Genomic DNA, 18,875 nt, shown 5'->3' with positions numbered 1-18,875 from the left:
AAATGTATGTTGATTTATGCTAATTAGTGTGACCAGTATTTTTTTCCAACAAAGGTGGCAACTCCAGCCATTAGATATAATGAAAATGCAGTACATTCTAGATGGTTTGTTCCATTACTGACGAACTGTACAGGTAAACTATATTACATGTTTGGGGGAAAAGCGCTAATTCAGTAAAGGTCTAAGAATCTTTTTTTTATCTTTTTGTTTATTTCTAAACTTCTGCTATGTAAGTAGTTGATTTAGAGTATTTTTTTCTTTTTCTAAATTAAACAGTTTACTCAAAGGGTTTTAAAGAGAGCTACAGGCACAGGAGGAAGGAAAAAGCATGGAAGGTGGGGTTAGTTAACCCGACTTGGAATAATTGGAAGAGGTCAGTATTAGGGCAAGCGATTGGAAACAACGGGTTATAAACCCCAGGATGGAAATGGGGATTTTTTTCTGGATCAAGATGGCCATGAGACATTTGCACAGGAGTGATAGAGGAGGCACTTTTGATGGAGAAGGACAGGCACCGTTAATGGGGACTAAAGCCCAGATTGGCTCCTACAAATAAGGCAAATGGTAGGCGGAGTTTAGCTATTGAAAAATGATTACAGTAAAAATGATGTTAATTTGTTCTAAGAACATTAAGACTTGGCTGATATGTTATTCTATAGCAGCACAACAGAGATGTCTTGTAATTAAAAATTGTTTACTGTCCCTTCAAGGTTTGTATCAAATAAATATATACTGTATATATAATAATGATAATGATAATTGTTATAAGAAAGGCAATATACAAAAAAATCAACAACATCCCCAAAGTTTTAAGCAAGAAGAAGAAATATTTAATTGGTAGCACAGTAAAGAATACGTTAATGAGCAGAAGAAGTAATGACCAAACATCTATCTGAAGAATATAGAATCCAAAAAAAGGCTACTTCACTGGTATATGGACTAAAAAAATAAAACGTACAAGAAATAATTTTTAAGCTGCATGTGATAGCTACAAAAATCAGGCTTTACTCTGCTGTAGTCAAAAACTCAAAACTTTATTTCATAAACAGTAAAAACATTATGTCTAGAGGAGCCCCAAAAGATCTGACATTTAATGCTACATAGAGCAGATTATTTAAAGGGATATTAAACCTATTATTTTTTTCATTACTCAGATAGAACATGCCATTTTAAACAACTTTCAAATTTACTTCTATTATCAATGACCAAACATCTATCTGAAGAATATAGAATCCAAAAAAAGACTACTTCACTGGTATATGGACTAAAAAAATAAAACGTACAAGAAATAATTATCTATAGCTTAGAGAATAGCAGAGAGGGGATATGATGAGATTTTTAAGGGATTTAATAAAGCTGAGGCTTTAAGAATTTTTCACAACAGCAGCACCAGAACAAGAGGTCATGATCTCAGGTTTAAGTCTAGAAGAATAAGGTATAATAAACAGAAGCACTTTACGTAAAAGGACAAATACTGTAAGGGAATTCAAGAAAGCATAATATATGCATACGCCCAGGACCGTCTTTAACACAGGGCAAAAGGTGCAGCTGCCCAGGGCCCAGTCTCTGTTGAGGGGCCCAAGAGTCAAAAAAAAAAAAAAAAAAAAAATTTATGGTTCATACCAGACTGCTGATGTGACATGGGGAACACACACATTCAGTCCTAATACTGTCACAGTCAAAAGTACTCTGCTTATATATATTTTATATTATTTATATTTTTTTTTTAAACTGTGCCAGCCCGTGCCGGTGTCATGTGCTGTTTTAGATGTGCACTGTGCAGCACTGAATGCAAAGCCCTAACTCGGCATCCAGCCATTTCCACTGCATCAGAAAAGGTCCTACTGGGGTTACCACTGTTACCAGGTAACTGCTCTGGTTGTGGGGATTGTTTCTGGGTAGGGCTGACTGTAGGCACATGTAGCTGGAGCGGCAGGCACGTGAGGATTTGAGCATCTGTGCAGCTGCATACACTGCTCTCTTCAGTCTTGAGGCTATGTGACTCATCTCACACTGTATCCATGCAGCCTTGGACAGACAGCATCCAGTATACTGGTCCCCTTAGCCCTGCTCTTTCTGCTGTGGCCCTAAGATCAACTAACTGAAGTTTGTTAGGGGAACAGTGCTTTGTAGAAAGGTGTCAGTGGGAAGAATAAGTGAGTGCACACACGCCCCTTCCCATGCAGCATTGTCTAGTGCAGGGTGAGAGGGAACTTGTTCCTAGCAAAGAAGCGACATGTGCTGCTGTGGCTGATGTATAGTGTCATGCTGATACTTCACACATTAATGTAAGGTTTATTTTTATAGTTTTTATTTTCTCTCTGTCTCAGATTTTACAGCTTCCCATAGTAGTTCTGCTGTTAGTAAACTTATATTTGTCTGCACCTCCATGCTTCCTCCTCAGTCTTTACCTTGCTTTGCTCCTGTTGGCTGCCCTAAATCTCTTTAACCAGCAAACCTCACACCAGAATCACATTCAAAAGAATATTAAATGAATCCACAGTGGAGGAATTTATATATTTATTTACTTATTAGTACTGCTTAGGTCCAGTTTCACATATTGCAATTTATTTCATTTTTTTTAAAATGATTAGCCCAGCAGTGGATGATCCACCGCTGGGCTAATAATAAAAAAATAATAAAAAAATTTGATTTAGTTGTTTTTTGGGATGTTGGGGTGGAGAGCGAAATTGCATGGGGTGGGGGGGGCAAGAACATTTTTGCCCAGGGTCCAGTCAATATTAAAGACGGCCCTGCATACGCCTGTACTACGATTTTAAAAACGTACACGTCAGAAGTAAATACACGAAGACTTAGCTGCTATCAAAATTTATGTTTTTTAAATATGTTCACTATCTGCAGATATGACATCATCACTAGCACAGCTTTTGCTGGTTCTGGTACAAAATGCACACTGTGCAGATTCTATAATACAAAAAAGATTCAGTCAGGGCAAGGTTTTTTAAGCTGCATGTGATAGCTGCAAAAATCAGGCTTTACTCTGCTGTAGTCAAAAACTCAAAACTTTATTTCATAAACAGTAAAAACATTATGTCTAGGGGAGCCCCAAAAGATCTGACATTTAATGCTACATAGAGCAGATTATTTAAAGGGATATTAAACCTATTATTTTTTTCATTACTCAGATAGAACATGCCATTTTAAACAACTTTCAAATTTACTTCTATTATCAATTTTCTTCATTCTCTTGGTGTCTTTTGTTGGAAAAAATGGATGTAAGGTTAGGAGCCAGCACATTTCTGCAGCATTAAATGGCAGCAGTTGTGCAAGAATGTCATCCATTAGCTAGAGCACTAGAGGGCAGCACTATTTCCTGCCATGTTAGCTCCAGATGCCTATCTAGGTATCACTTCAACACAGAATATCATGGAAACGAAGCAAATTTGATAATAGAAAAAAATTGGAAACTTTTTTAAAATGGTATTTTCTGTCGGAATCAAAAAAGAAAATTTTTGGGTTTCATATCCCACTAACAGACACATAATTTCATTTTCTAGGGGTATTTTCATCAGACAAAAAAAGGAAAAACCAGGCAGGATTAGCTGTGTCTAAAAATCCAATATTTTCCACAGCCCCTTACTTTAGGGTAAGGGTCAAGAGTTAATTTTTGTAACTACTTTCCTATTCAGATTTCAGCCTTTAAATAGATGGAGACAAAAACATCACGGCAGGTCAAGTCTTCTTATTTTGAGAATATAAGAAATGAGAAATTAAACCTCAAACTTATGTATTAAAATAAAAAACATCAATGTAAAATAAAATACAAATGTGTTAAGAAATACAATTTATAACCAAAGTGCACATCAGACAAATTAAAGGGAATTTGGTTAAGAATGTTGCTTAAAGCTGGAAATCTCCCTGCGCGGCAACTGTAAATCATTATATTATTAAATCACTCACACACTATACACTAATTAATTAAAAGATATTTCTATGCTAATGTCAGACTGTGTTACTAATAATGTGCCACGAGTTACAGTTAAATAATTCATAGCTTAAATGGGTGCAGAACAGGCTTATCCAATATCATATATTATTCAATAAACTAATTTAATGCTTGCCACATTCATTAGATTGAGACTTTAGTTAAATTACATTTTTTGTAACCACCCAAAATTCCCCTGGTGCATTATATTATGCACTATTATTTGTGGTTTGTTTCTGGTCATTCCGTAGCATGAAATTAACAATGTAAAATGTTGTTACGGAATTAATTGTCATGCATTTCTTATCAGTGATAGCAAATATCCTAGGGTTGAAAAGCTGTTGCAAGAATGATCAGAAATAGCAGAATGTGATAGTTATAACTATAACCGCAAACAAAAGGATACGATGGCAGCATAAATGCAACATCACTGTCAAGTTACAAAATTAAAGGGGCATTACAATGATGTATTCATAGCAAAGGTTAGCCTGAGAATAAAATGTAGATTTAAATTTTAATTATATTAGTTGTTTCAAAATTGAGTGTAACTTGTAAAGCTGTAGTGTCTATAAGGCAATGGGTTTCCACCATGTTTTAACCTAAGTTTCCTTCTCTGCTGAGGACAAATAGGGACAGTTATAAATGGTTCCCTTAAAGTGAAGGTAAAGTTATCTTCATGTATATCTCTAATATAATTCTTTGTTTAAAATCAATAGCACTTTAATTCATCAATTTTCTTAAATTGTAATGTAAATCAAGTTATTGCCGTTTTAACTCACTTTTTTAATGTCCACAAATTCAACCCGTTATTTTTTTTTTTTTCGTTCTTGATCACGTTTTTCTTTGCGCCAATTGAAAATCTGGCCGTTAGGCGGCCGTCACACCACGTCACCCGCCTACTGGATGTTATGCGCATGCTCTAAAATTTATTTCTTATCTGAATCCATGAGCGCTCCCATGAGCGCATGCGTACTTGGATCATTTAGGAAATGAGGGGCGTTCCTGTTTGCTCCATCTACACTGCAGCTGGAGTCACCCGGAGAAACAAACAGACTGACAGCCGGAGCTATCCCAGGTGCAACATGTGCGGGGAACTAAGGAGACCGGATGAACACAGCTGAGCCAGGAGCGTGCAACACTAGAGGAAAGCTGAGCTCCCACTGCACCCGACTAGATCAGCTTGTACCCCAGCTGCTTGACCTTCCATTACACATCACTGCACCTCTGTCCTGCATACATTACTCCAGCATTGCACCCCCTTCCTTATAGGCAGTACAGCCCCCAACACTCTGTAAAAATATTTTATCTGACAGTATAGTAGGCAATGAATATAGTAATTCATTGACTATTATCTGTCATCGGCAATTGGCGCATGCGCAGTTGGAGTCAACTTTGTGAACGCGCTTTGGAGGGACCAAAGACGTCACACTCAGGATTACAAGGAAGTAGCGGATGGGAGGAGTCAGCCGCAAAACGGTACAGACTTAGACAAATAAATATTATAAAAACTATAAATAAAAGATAAAAAATAATCTAGCGACTGGATTAAGGGACTATAGATAAATGATTGGTCAATTGCAATAACTGTTAAATTAACCTTCACTTTAAGGGCTGATTTATCATGGGCAGAATGGCCCTAATGCCCCTGTTTCCGCGGGAGCCTTCAGGCTCGCCAGAAACAGCAGTTATGAAGCAGCAGTCTTAAGACCACTGCTCCTTAACTGGTCCACTGCTTCTGAGGCTGTGGACATCAATCCGCACGATCCTATATGATCGGGCTGATTGACACCCCCTGCTAGCGGCCGATTGTCTGTGAATCTGTCACCAGAACTGCTTGTGCAATGATAAATGCCGACAGCGTATCATGTCGGATAGACATTGATAAATCGGCCCCTATGTTTGTGCAACCAATGAGTGTGTGATATATAGCAGTGTTACGTATTTTAGCGCAATGACATCATTGAGTTATGATGTTCAGTGACTTTGGGGAATTTTTTTAAAATCATTGTTGTTGCATGATCTTAGGAGTGATATCAGAATGCATGTATTTATATGTTAAAATAGAACCCAGTGTGGAAAATTATTTCAAGTTATTTTTTTATTCTTAGTACATCTATAATGTGCCTATTCCACTTTTGTTTGATACTATCAATTTACTATACTATCATTTGTGATTAATATGCGATCGCTGATATATGTGATTCTATCAGTGCTATTGATGGTGCAATATATCATGTGATCAGTGATGTTATTGACGATGCAATATGCCATGTAATCAATTATGTTTTTAATCATGCAATATACCAAATGACCTGTGATTTTATTGGTAACGTAATATGGAAATAACCAATGAAGATTAAATATGCCACATGATCAAAAATGTCATTGCTGATGCAATATGCTGTGTGACCAGTGATGTAATTGATAATTGTTTGCACTGTAAACAATATTAATGATGCAATATACCAGTATATGTATTTAACAGTATTAACAGCCTATTACATGCCTAAAATTACACAGGCATTGTATGGATAAACAGACAAGGAGTACAGCATGACATATGCAGATATTTAGTGGCTTAAAGGGACACTGAACCCAATTTTTATTTTCTTTCATGATTCTGATAGAGCATGAAATGTTAAGTAACTTTCTAATTTACTCCTATTATCAATTTTTCTTCATTCTCTTGCTATCTTTATTTTAAAAGCAGGAATGTAAATCTTAGCAGCCAGCCCATTTTAGGTTCAGCACCATGGATAGTGCTTGCTTATTGGAGGCTTACATTTACCCACCAATAATCAAGCATAACCCTGGTTCTCTACCAAAAATGGGCCGGCTCCAATGCATCACATTCCTACATTCCTACTTTATAAATAAAGATAGCAAGAGAACAAAGAAAAATGAATAATAGGAGTAAATTAGAAAGTTACTAAAAATTGCATGCTCTATCTAAATCATGAAAGAAAAGAAAAAAAATGGGTTTAGTGTCCCTTTAAGCATAATGTAATGTCCATGAATAAAAACAAGTCATACAGTTGCAAGAAAAAGTATGTGAACCCTTTGGAATGATATGGATTTCTGCACAAATTGATCATAAAATTCGATCTGATCATCATCTAAGTCACAACAATAGACAATCACAGTCTGCTTAAACTAATAACACAGAAATAATGAAATGTTGCCATGTTTTTATTGAACACACCATGTAAACATTCACAGTGCAGGTGGAAAAAGTATGTGAACCCTTGGATTTAATAACTGGTTGAACCTCCTTTGGCAGCAATAACTTCAACCAAACATTTCCTGTAGTTGCAGATCAGACGTGCACAACGGTCAGGAGTAATTCTTGACCATTCCTTTTTACAGAACTGTTTCAGTTCAGCAATATTCTGAGGATGTCTGGTGTGAATCGCTTTCTTGAGGTCATGCCACAGCATCTCAATCGGGTTGAGGTCAGGACTCTGACTGGGCCACTTCAGAAGGCGTATTTTCTTCTGTTTAAGCCATTCTGTTGTTGATTTACTTCTATGCTTTGGGTCATTGTCCTGTTGCAACACCCATCTTCTGTTGAGCTTCAGCTGGTAGACAGATGGCCTTAAGTTCTCCTGCAAAATGTCTTGATAAACTTGGGAATTCATATTTCCTTCGATGATAGCAATCCGTCCAGGCCCTGACGCAGCAAAGTAGCCCCAAACCATGAGCCCGCCCCCACCACCATACTTCACAGTTGGGATGAGGTTTTGATGTTGGTGTGCTGTGCCTCTTTTTCACCACACATAGTGTTGTGTGTTTCTTCCAAACAACTCAACTTTGGTTTCATCTGTCCACAGAATATTTTGCCAGTACTGCTGTGGAACATCCAGGTGCTCTTGTGCAAACTGTAAACATGCAGCAATGTTTTGTTTGGACAGCAGTGGCTTCCTCTGTGGTATCCTCCCATGAAATCCATTCTTGTTTAGTGTTTTACGTATTGTAGATTCGCTAACAGGGGTGTTAGCATTTGCCAGTGACATTTGTAAGTCTTTAGCTGACACTCTAGGATTCTTCTTCACCTCATTGAGCAGTCTGCGCTGTGCTCTTGCAGTCATCTTTACAGGACGGCCACTTCTAGGGAGAGTAGCAGCAGTGCTGAACTTTCTCCATTTATAGACAATTTGTCTTACCGTGGACTGATGAACAGCAAGGCTTTTGGAGATACTTTTATAACCCTTTCCAGCTTCATGCAAGTCAACAGTTCTTAATCGTAAGTCTTCTGAGAGCTCTTTTGTGCAATGCATCATTCACATCAGGCAATGCTTTTTGTGAAAAGCAAACCCAGAACTGGTGTGTGTTTTTTATAGGGCAGGGCAGCTGTAACCAACACCTCCAATCTCATCTCATTGATTGGACTCCAGTTGGCTGACATCTCACTCCAATTAGCTCTTGGAGATGTCATTAGTCTAGGGGTTCACATACTTTTTCCACCTGCACTGTGAATGTTTACATGGTGTGTTCAATAAAAACATGGCAACATTTCATTCTTTGTGTGTTATTAGTTTAAGCAGACTGTGATTGTCTATTGTTGTGACTTAGATGATGATCAGATCACATTTTATGACCAATTTGTGCAGAAATCCATATCATTCCAAAGGGTTCGCATACTTTTTCTTGCAACTGTATATAAGAGGTTTCACCTTCAGTTGATTGGGCTAAAGCCCCTTTCATTCCACACAGGGAGGACTTCCGTCTACCTTAATTTGAGTAATGGTTAATTTTTTGCCAGGCAAATATTGACAAATATTATAAGAAGAGACCAGGGAAATTGTTATAATAACTGTATGAAGCATGAACTTACAAATGTATGAATTTGCATCATAAACTCTAGCAGAACCTTTACATTTTTAAACTTGCAATAACCTTCCTTGATATCTTAAAGTGTTAGTTTTAAGGAAGATAGACAATGAAATCAATGGACTTCCTGCCAGGGATATGTACAGCAGCAAATGCAGAAAAGACTTTAGTCTATAACAAAAAGCTTAACGATTCCTGCAGAAGATCAATACACATAATAGCTAAAAATATCAATAATAAAATAACAAATTCTGAAAGGGCTTATGATGCAAAGGGAAGCTAATTATTTTCCCACAGGTAGATAAAGACACACTGAATCGGAAGTAAGACTCTGTGACCATTAAGAAAAAGATTAAAATAAATTTCCAGGCTTTATCAAATGCAAAATGATATATGGCAGCAGGTGGCGGGAGGAAAGAAGAATTGGTAGGTATAGATCAATCAAACAAGACAAACAGCAGCATTTGTCAAGACACAAGCATACAAAAATAATAGGGAAGAGTAAATGAAAGACTTAAACTTTAGAACACACAATTAGCACAATATATTGATGACATTTTTCATATATTAAAGAGGCATGAAAAGCATTTTTTTTTTACTTCATGATTCAGATAGAGCATACAATTTTAAACATATTTTTTTTTTCATTTTCTTGGAATCCTTTGATGAAGGAGCAGAAATGCATTACTGGGAGCTAGCTAAATAAATGTGATGACCCAATAACAAGAGGTATATATGTGCAGACACCAATCAGCAGCAAGCTCACCATAGTGCATTGCTGTTCATATACCTACCTAGGCATGCTTTTCAACAAATAATACCAAAAGAGGGAAGCAAATTATATAATAGAAGTAAATTGGAAAGTTCTTTAAAATGTTATGTTCTGTCAGAATAATGAATAATAATAAACCTTCCGCAGAAACCAATAGATATACAGACTATTATATTCATTGTCTATTTTCGGAGGATCTGTGTAGAAAGAGATGTGACCGCCTTGACAAACTACTAGTTTATAATGTCTGGACACTGTCAGCGGTCAATGAGAGCTATTCAGCACATACCTGTGTTATTCTAGGGTTTGTGCACTTCCCGTGTGTCCCTGAGAGCTCCAGCCATGGGTTATCCAGTTGTGAACAGTGCTGTTTTAGTGTACATTTGCCTTCACCTGAACACCAACCACATTCAAAGTCTGGATCAGCCTTCAAGCAAAGCCCGCAGCTCGGCCTTTTGGCTCCGCACTTGTACAGATGAACTATGGACAAAAGTGAAAAAGTTCAATCAGCAACAAAAACTTTAAATTGTTGCTCAGCAGAGCAGTGGACTAAACACGTGCAGAAAGATTTATATTTAGAGCCTGGTTGTCTGCTATATTTGGTCTATCCAACAGGATGAGGTTTTCAAATTCAAATCTATTTCAAAATATTTGAAAACCCCATGATAACCATTTTATTCAATGCTTTTTAGATGCATTTATGGCATGAAAACATAAGGCATTGGGGAAATTCAATGCAGATATTCTAATATTCCAAAAAAAATTTTTTAGCAGTTTGTCAGAAGATTTTTTAACTTTTTTAAATGAACATTTTTTTTATCTGTTCTGATGAAGTTTTGTCTGTAAGCACAGCTGTTTTGTGTCACTGTTCTGATGAAGTTTTGTCTGTAAGCACAGCTCTTTTGTGTCACTGTTCTGATGGTTTTGTCTGTAAGCACAGCTCTTTTGTGTCACTGTTCTGATGAAGTTTTGTCTGTAAGCACAGCTCTTTTGTGTCACTGTTCTGATGAAGTTTTGTCTGTAAGCACAGCTCTTTTGTGTCACTGTTCTGATGAAGTTTTGTCTGTAAGCACAGCTCTTTTGTGTCACTGTTCTGATGAAGTTTTGTCTGTAAGCACAGCTCTTTTGTGTCACTGTTCTGATGGTTTTGTCTGTAAGCCCAGCTCTTTTGTGTCACTGTTCTGATTAAGTTTTGTCTGTAAGCACAGCTCTTTTGTGTCACTGTTCTGATGAAGTTTTGTCTGTAAGCACAGCTCTTTTGTGTCACTGTTCTGATGAAGTTTTGTCTGTAAGCACAGCTCTTTTGTGTCACTGTTCTGATGGTTTTGTCTGTAAGCCCAGCTCTTTTGTGTCACTGTTCTGATTAAGTTTTGTCTGTAAGCACAGCTCTTTTGTGTCACTGTTCTGATGAAGTTTTGTCTGTAAGCATAGCTCTTTTGTGTCACTGTTCTGATGAAGTTTTGTCTGTAAGCACAGCTCTTTTGTGTCACTGTTCTGATGAAGTTTTGTCTGTAAGCACAGCTGTTTTGTGTCACTGTTCTGATTAAGTTTTGTCTGTAAGCACAGCTCTTTTGTGTCACTGTTCTGATGAAGTTTTGTCTGTAAGCACAGCTCTTTTGTGTCACTGTTCTGATGAAGTTTTGTCTGTAAGCACAGCTGTTTTGTGTCACTGTTCTGATTAAGTTTTGTCTGTAAGCACAACTCTTTTGTGTCACTGTTCTGATGGTTTTGTCTGTAAGCCCAGCTCTTTTGTGTCACTGTTCTGATGAAGTTTTGTCTGTAAGCACAGCTCTTTTGTGTCACTGTTCTGATGAAGTTTTGTCTGTAAGCACAGCTCTTTTGCGTCACTGTTCTGATGAAGTTTTGTCTGTAAGCACAGCTCTTTTGTGTCACTGTTCTGATGAAGTTTTGTCTGTAAGCACAGCTCTTTTGTGTCACTGTTCTGATTAAGTTTTGTCTGTAAGCACAGCTGTTTTGTGTCACTGTTCTGATGAAGTTTTGTCTGTAAGCACAGCTCTTTTGTGTCACTGCTCTTGCACATGCTCAATTCACGTTACTAAACCATAACAGTTTTTATATCATAAAAAAAACAATAAAGTTCAAACCACACTTTTAAACTCTGAAACTTTTTACACAAATTGAATAAAATCATCTACATGTGCACTCATGATTGCAATATATTAGGAAGTCTAAAAATGTTAGTTATAATATTAACTAATATTAATAATTATTTGCATGGCATATATTTGGTTTAGTGTAAACACCTGCAATCCAACATATTAGCCAATCATCATTAATACTGAATAATTTATCAGTCATGTAATTATTTTCACTTTAGCGGTTTACCTTTTGTTTCCTTAAAGGGACAGTCTACACTAAAATTATTATTGTTTAAAAAGATAAATAATGCCTTTACTACCAATTCCACAGCTTTGCATAACCAACATTGTTATATTAATATACTTTATAACATTTAAAACTCTAAATTTCTGCCTGTTTCTAAGCCACTACAGACAGCCTCTTATCACATGCTTATTTGCATTTCACAACAGGAGACTGCTAGTTCATGTGGGCCATATAGATATCATTGTGTTCACACCCTGGGGGTTATTTAAGATCTAGCACAACACAGTACTGAATGCAAGTCAGTAGATAATATATAAAAAGTCAAGTGATCAGGGGGCTATCAGAAGATGCTTAGATACAAGGTAATCACAGAAGTAAAAGGTGTATTAATATAACTGTGTTGGTTATGCAAATATGGGGAACGGGTAATAAAGGGATTATGTATATTTTAAAACAATAAAAATTCTATTGTAGACTGCCCCTTTAAATAATTCTGAAAATCCTCGTGAAAACCTGCTTGAAACGCCTCCAATATTTTTACAGGTTTTTTGTGTGTGTTTTTCTAGATTTGTTGCATTATTTTCAAAGTCATATGTTTTTGTATTTAATCAGAAGCTCTTCCTATTATTTGAAATGAAAAATGTATTGTTTGTTTATAGATTGATAAGCTAAATAGATATACATTAAAAAAGTGAAATGCGTATTAGAGAGTTATACAATTACTATTGAAACACCTTGGAGATAGAAGATGAAGTTCCATCTTACCTTTGTTTAGTGCTGGGTTGTCTATGCTGAAGTCACCATTCCACACCACAGTCAGCTCAACAGGTAGGCTATCAATCTCCATTCCTTCATAGTAATACTAAGTAAAAAGTAACGCCATTAAAAATGTATATTATATTTTTTAGGATCATCAATTTTTTTTAAATAAGAAAGCAAGAAAACTAAAACACTTGAAAAACACACTCTTTTATATTCAAGAAAAAAATAATGTATATATTCTTTTAACATTTAAATTAAAATAAAATTGTGACTAATACATTTTATAAAATTATTATTGATAAAATGTAATTATTTACAGTTATAATATTTCTTTTATAGTTGTTTTTGTAATGGCTTACCATTTTGTTGTTTATTTTTTCCTTTATTTATTTATGTAGTTATGCTATTTAAGTTAGCTAATTTATATTATTATTTTCTTGTATTATTATTTTGCATCCTAGATCCTTAAATCTCATATTTTTTAGTATTGCAAGTCTTTATTTTTATTTTATTTTTCAAACAAATCAAGTAAGAATACTAAAAACATCAATAGAAGTTGTGTGATTGGTTACTCATTGACTGTAATGTATTACTGAAAAATGAAAAGGAAATTACATAAAACAACACAGACTTTAAATCTTAATTCTATTTCAATATTAAGTGTTCAGTGAGAAAGGCATCTTTATTTATATCGGGGTTTTTTAGAAAAGAAGTCCAGTGTATGAAATAATTGGAAACAGAATCAGAAAATACTTCAAACACACAGGAAATCCTTCAGGCTGGATCTTTCCATCTTTATTTTAAGTAGAATTATTGCCTAGGGGACCTTTAATATTAGATTTTATTTGTAGATGTCCAGAAAGATTACACAGTTCTTTACACAACATGAAAATACACACACTATAAATATTTACATTTTCTGCCAAAGATAAACTTGAGGTTCTTCAAAGTCAAAAGAGTTTCCCCATGGAGAGAAACGAACCCTTTAAATACCAGAAACTGGATGCAACACATTATGATTTCACAACATATTGCAGCATTCTGAAAGAGCAGAAATTGTCAGTTTTTGTGCTTGAGCAATGCTGTCCTCAGAGGCTGGTAAAAAAGGTTCCCTGCCTGGGAACTTGTTTGCCTGCAATATGATAGATGCAGACCTTTAACTTCTAGTCTTTTGCTGTGGTTAATTAGATATAGATATACATGACCCCCAGAACTGAGCAAGCAATAGCCTTGTATGTTGTTACAAGGACACACATTGATAATCCTGCTCAATTCACTTCACCCTTTCAAGGAACAATGGAACACCACAATTTCCAGGTTTAATTTACAGAAAAGAGCAAATTTAAATATAAAAGTAGATTGTAAAGTATATATTTTTAGCAAGCATAATTCATAGTTGAGTTTAAAGGATATCAATCTTATGATATATATCAGCAATTAAAGGAACATTACAAAAAATTACATATAGCAACCTTGCAATGAGGTTAAACACATAGCATAAACTGCAGCTGCCCCAATCACCAGTGCTAGTCACACGATCCAGCTGTGCAACTAGTGCCGCTGATTTGGTCAGCGTCAGTTTCCACTCAGGACAGGTACTTCAACTATGTGCTTAACCTATTTGCAGACTTGCAGGGTCACCAGTGTTAAAATGACATGCTCTAACATAGTAAAGCATGTTTCTTTCCACCGTAAGATCTTCTTTGAAAAATAAATATTTAAAAATAATTTAGCATTGTCACTTTGCTAGCATAATATTTACATTTTTGCAAAAGAGCAGTTCAAGCCTGATATAATTCCTTTTCCTAGTCCCTTTACCAACATGAATGTGTGCTCCAAGCTAACCAGTATCCATGTAGAATGTTGCAGACTCATGTAAATTACAACAAATAATAAAAATGACGGAAGTCCTCCAATCTCTCCTTGCACTTTTCAGACATATATTACATAAAATGAAGGCAAAATAAAGAAATAATATATTGTGCAATGCTGTTCTATTTTTTCCTAGCTAAAGTTAAGATTGCACAAGAGCTCTCTTGGACAATCCTGCCCCCCCACTCTCATGTGATTGGTTGTCAATCACCCCTTTCTGATTAGTCTGAGATTATTTTAATCCTCCACCCCTGAGGAGCCAGAAAGAATTAAATGTCTCTTAAACTAAGAATGTATCATCATAAATGCGCCCCAAATGGTGAGTTTTAAGGTTCCTTATATCGTGCTTCACAATTCTCTCCTCCAATATGACAATAGCAAAGGCACAAAGCCTGTTACATTGAACTAGTTGAAATAGTTGTTTTTCCACATTACAATAATTCATTTGAACACAACGTATAACTAGCAGTAGCCTCTATTTATTAATCTAACTTATTTTATCCAGCTGGGAAAAAAATATTTAGCTAACATTATTATTTTATATTTTAGAGCAATATAGTACTATAAAAATGTTCTCCGCTTGAATGTTTTCCTAACGGTCCATTTTACGTGCTGGAGTATATTATTTACAGCTCCTTTACTATTATTTTACAATTTGAAAATGTTAATATAATCCATTTTAACCACCACTTACACTGAAAATATAAATACTACTGTACAAAACAATATAAACCAGAGGGAGCTGTTGTAATCATCCTTGTAAGGGTGGCAACAATACCTACTAAAATGATTACAATTTGTAATTGCTTTTTCTAAGTATTGGCATTTGTGTAAGGGATGAGACAAATAGGTTCTGTGTATAAAGAGAAAGATAAGATAATGATGTGTACTCTCCCTTCAACATTATCCCATTTTTCACTGAGCAAACCTGTTTTATATACAAAAATAAACATAAAGGAACCATTTAATAAAATATTAATACTGCATAACAAGTAATTGAAAACATTAATGGGACAACTATTTTATAGTACACTGCTCCCTTTAACACACACAAAAAAGATGCCCTAACTTCAGAAGGGTCAATATCTAGCTCCCCACATTTTGACCCATCAGACACTGATCCTGAAGGGTAGCTATGGTTATATTTCTTAATTTACTGCTCTTGATTTCAGTGAAAGGAAATTTTATCATCCACAGCACAAAGGATGAGACTAATCTCTAGAGGAATTAGTGAACAAAGGGGGTTTGCTTTTCTTTCTTCTATGTTTGTGGCTAAAGAAAAAACACTTGTCGGAAGGATAAATCTAGGAAATATTGGCTTTGGAGTAAAAGCCTTTAAAAATAAATTATAACTAACACAATTACTGACCTGCACAGAAACAAGAGAAAGCTGTGTAGACCTAATGACCAGCACTGTGCTTGCTGGTATGGCCTTAGGGTTCACATTATGAGCGGCTGTCGTTGTTTTCTTTAGTTCACTCATTGTAGAGTCATAGAGTCATTCTAGCCCTGGAGAAAGATGTTTCTACTTTTTAATGGATATATTGTACATCAAAGCTCTTCGTTTTCTAAATGTTATTTAGGTTCTCTTTTAGGTAAAAAGTTGAAAAGTACAGAATAATCTGAAAAAGTGCCCTGGGCTAAAAATATATATAGTTTATTTGTATATATATTTATAACTTTTCAGGTAAAGATTTCATAAGGGACTTTAGAGAAAAGTACTCACTTCCTAAACTCTACTTTTTCAGACCATGCCCCATACCTTCAAAACAAGCTGCGCTATCAGCAGTTTATAGCTCTGTAAAAGTGTTAACTGGAAGTTATTCTTTGTAAGTTTTAGTGGCTGTTATATGTGCAATATCTTCATTTTATTAAAAGGGATATAATATTTCTTTAACAGTGGAGACACACATAGGGCCGCATGTACAATACCACGTGGGGGCAAAAAATCTCAACTTGGGAACGTTCCCACCCAGCTTTGCAGAAAATGAGCAGCAGACACTGTGCGTCCACTGCCCTTATGTGCTATTGCACAATCACTTGGTTGTGCAAGCAACATTCCATTGCTTTCATGAGAGCAGAGCCTGTCAATCACCCCAAATGAACCTATGAGTTGGTGGAGAAGGATAGATGAACTCTGATTCTTACATTGTGGAAAGCAGACTTGCATGAGCAAACCTGCCAGATTTAAAGCAACATTTGCTTCTTAGTACACTGAGCCAATAGTGTGAGAAGGGAAGCTTGCAAATAACTTTGTTTAACCCATGCACAGTCAGCTCAAGAGGCATATGTGTGTAGCCACCGAGGCAACAACATGATGCATATGTGTGTAGCCACCGAGGCAACAACATGATGCATATGTGTGTAGCCACCGAGGCAACAACATGATGCATATGTGTGTAGCCACCGAGGCAACAACAAGATGCATATGTGTGTAGCCACCGAGGCAACAACATGATGCATATGTGTGTAGCCACCGAGGCAACAACATGAGGTATATGTGTGTAGCCACCGAGGCAACAACATGATGCATATGTGTGTAGCCACTGAGGCAACAACATGAGGTATATGTGTGTAGCCACCGAGGCAACAACAAGATGCATATGTGTGTAGCCACCGAGGCAACAACATGATGCATATGTGTGTAGCCACCGAGGCAACAACATGATGCATATGTGTGTAGCCACCGAGGCAACAACATGAGGTATATGTGTGTAGCCACCGAGGCAACAACATGATGCATATGTGTGTAGCCACCGAGGCAACAACATGATGCATATGTGTGTAGCCACCGAGGCAACAACATGATGCATATGTGTGTAGCCACCGAGGCAACAACATGATGCATATGTGTGTAGCCACCGAGGCAACAACATGATGCATATGTGTGTAGCCACCGAGGCAACAACATGAGGCATATGTGTGTAGCCACCGAGGCAACAACATGATGCATATGTGTGTAGCCACCGAGGCAACAACATGATGCATATGTGTGTAGCCACCGAGGCAACAACAAGATGCATATGTGTGTAGCCACCGAGGCAACAACATGAGGCATATGTGTGTAGCCACCGAGGCAACAACATGATGCATATGTGTGTAGCCACCGAGGCAACAACATGATGCATATGTGTGTAGCCACCGAGGCAACAACATGAGGCATATGTGTGTAGCCACCGAGGCAACAACATGATGCATATGTGTGTAGCCACCGAGGCAACAACAAGATGCATATGTGTGTAGCCACTGAGGCAACAACATGAGGTATATGTGTGTAGCCACCGAGGCAACAACATGATGCATATGTGTGTAGCCACTGAGGCAACAACATGAGGTATATGTGTGTAGCCACCGAGGCAACAACAAGATGCATATGTGTGTAGCCACTGAGGCAACAACATGAGGTATATGTGTGTAGCCACCGAGGCAACAACATGAGGTATATGTGTGTAGCCACCGAGGCAACAACATGAGGTATATGTGTGTAGCCACCGAGGCAACAACATGATGCATATGTGTGTAGCCACTGAGGCAACAACATGATGCATATGTGTGTAGCCACCGAGGCAACAACATGAGGCATATGTGTGTAGCCACCGAGGCAACAATATGAGGCATATGTGTGTAGCCACCGATCACCAGCAGGTTTCCAGTTGCGCATTGATGTTCCTGAGGCTAAATAGGTGCGCTTTCCAACAAATGAATAAAGTCAGTTTGGTAACAGAATTTAATTGAAAAGTCTCTAAGAGTTGCATGCTTTATATGAACCATGAAAGTTCAGTTTGACTCTCATGTTCCTTTAATGGGATTTATATGGCTTGGTCAAGCATGCACTTTTTGCATTTCTGAATGTAGCTTACAATGGGCTAGATTACGAGTGAACACTATTTATCACTCATGATTGCGCACTAACTCTGCTAGAAGTACGTTTTTTGCGTGCGTCAGGCACTGCACGTATTATAAGTTGAAAGTAAAATGTTTTCGCACAAGCGCTAACCCGACACACAAAAAGCCATACTTGGAATATTATGACCGTGTTAACGTATTCCTTCATATACTTCAATAGAGTGCGAAAAATTGGGAAGCTGTCACCCAAGTCGCGCAAACCCGATTGTGTTTTTTCAAGTGTGTTAACCGGATATAAAATATTAGTATTTCACATTCCAATGTTCATCACATAGCAGAATATTTATATATACTGTATATATATATATATATATATATATATATATATATATATATAAATAGGTATATATATATATATATATATATATATATAAAGCAATTAACCATTATTAACAATATAACAATTAACCAGAGTTCTGAAGTCGCGCTATCCCGATGCAA

The 18,875-nt window shown here is 36.6% G+C and overlaps 1 protein-coding gene across 1 annotated transcript in view; it reads right to left on the bottom strand.

Moving 5' to 3' along the window:
- Positions 1 to 18,875, bottom strand: part of PLXNA4 (plexin A4) — a 1,088,215-nt gene that overhangs the window by 226,782 nt on the left and 842,558 nt on the right. Inside the window, exons 11-12 of the mRNA XM_053716394.1 lie at positions 12,660 to 12,756; positions 9,838 to 10,028 (exon numbers count right to left, since the gene is read on the bottom strand). Coding sequence (XP_053572369.1) covers positions 9,838 to 10,028; positions 12,660 to 12,756 — 288 coding nt within the window. The remainder of the gene's footprint in view (positions 1 to 9,837; positions 10,029 to 12,659; positions 12,757 to 18,875) is intronic.

Source organism: Bombina bombina, chromosome 6 (assembly GCF_027579735.1).
Source record: "Bombina bombina isolate aBomBom1 chromosome 6, aBomBom1.pri, whole genome shotgun sequence".
Taxonomy (NCBI): domain Eukaryota; kingdom Metazoa; phylum Chordata; class Amphibia; order Anura; family Bombinatoridae; genus Bombina; species Bombina bombina.
The sequence above is the reverse complement of the archived record's forward strand: the minus strand, read 5'-3'. Positions and strand labels throughout refer to the sequence as shown.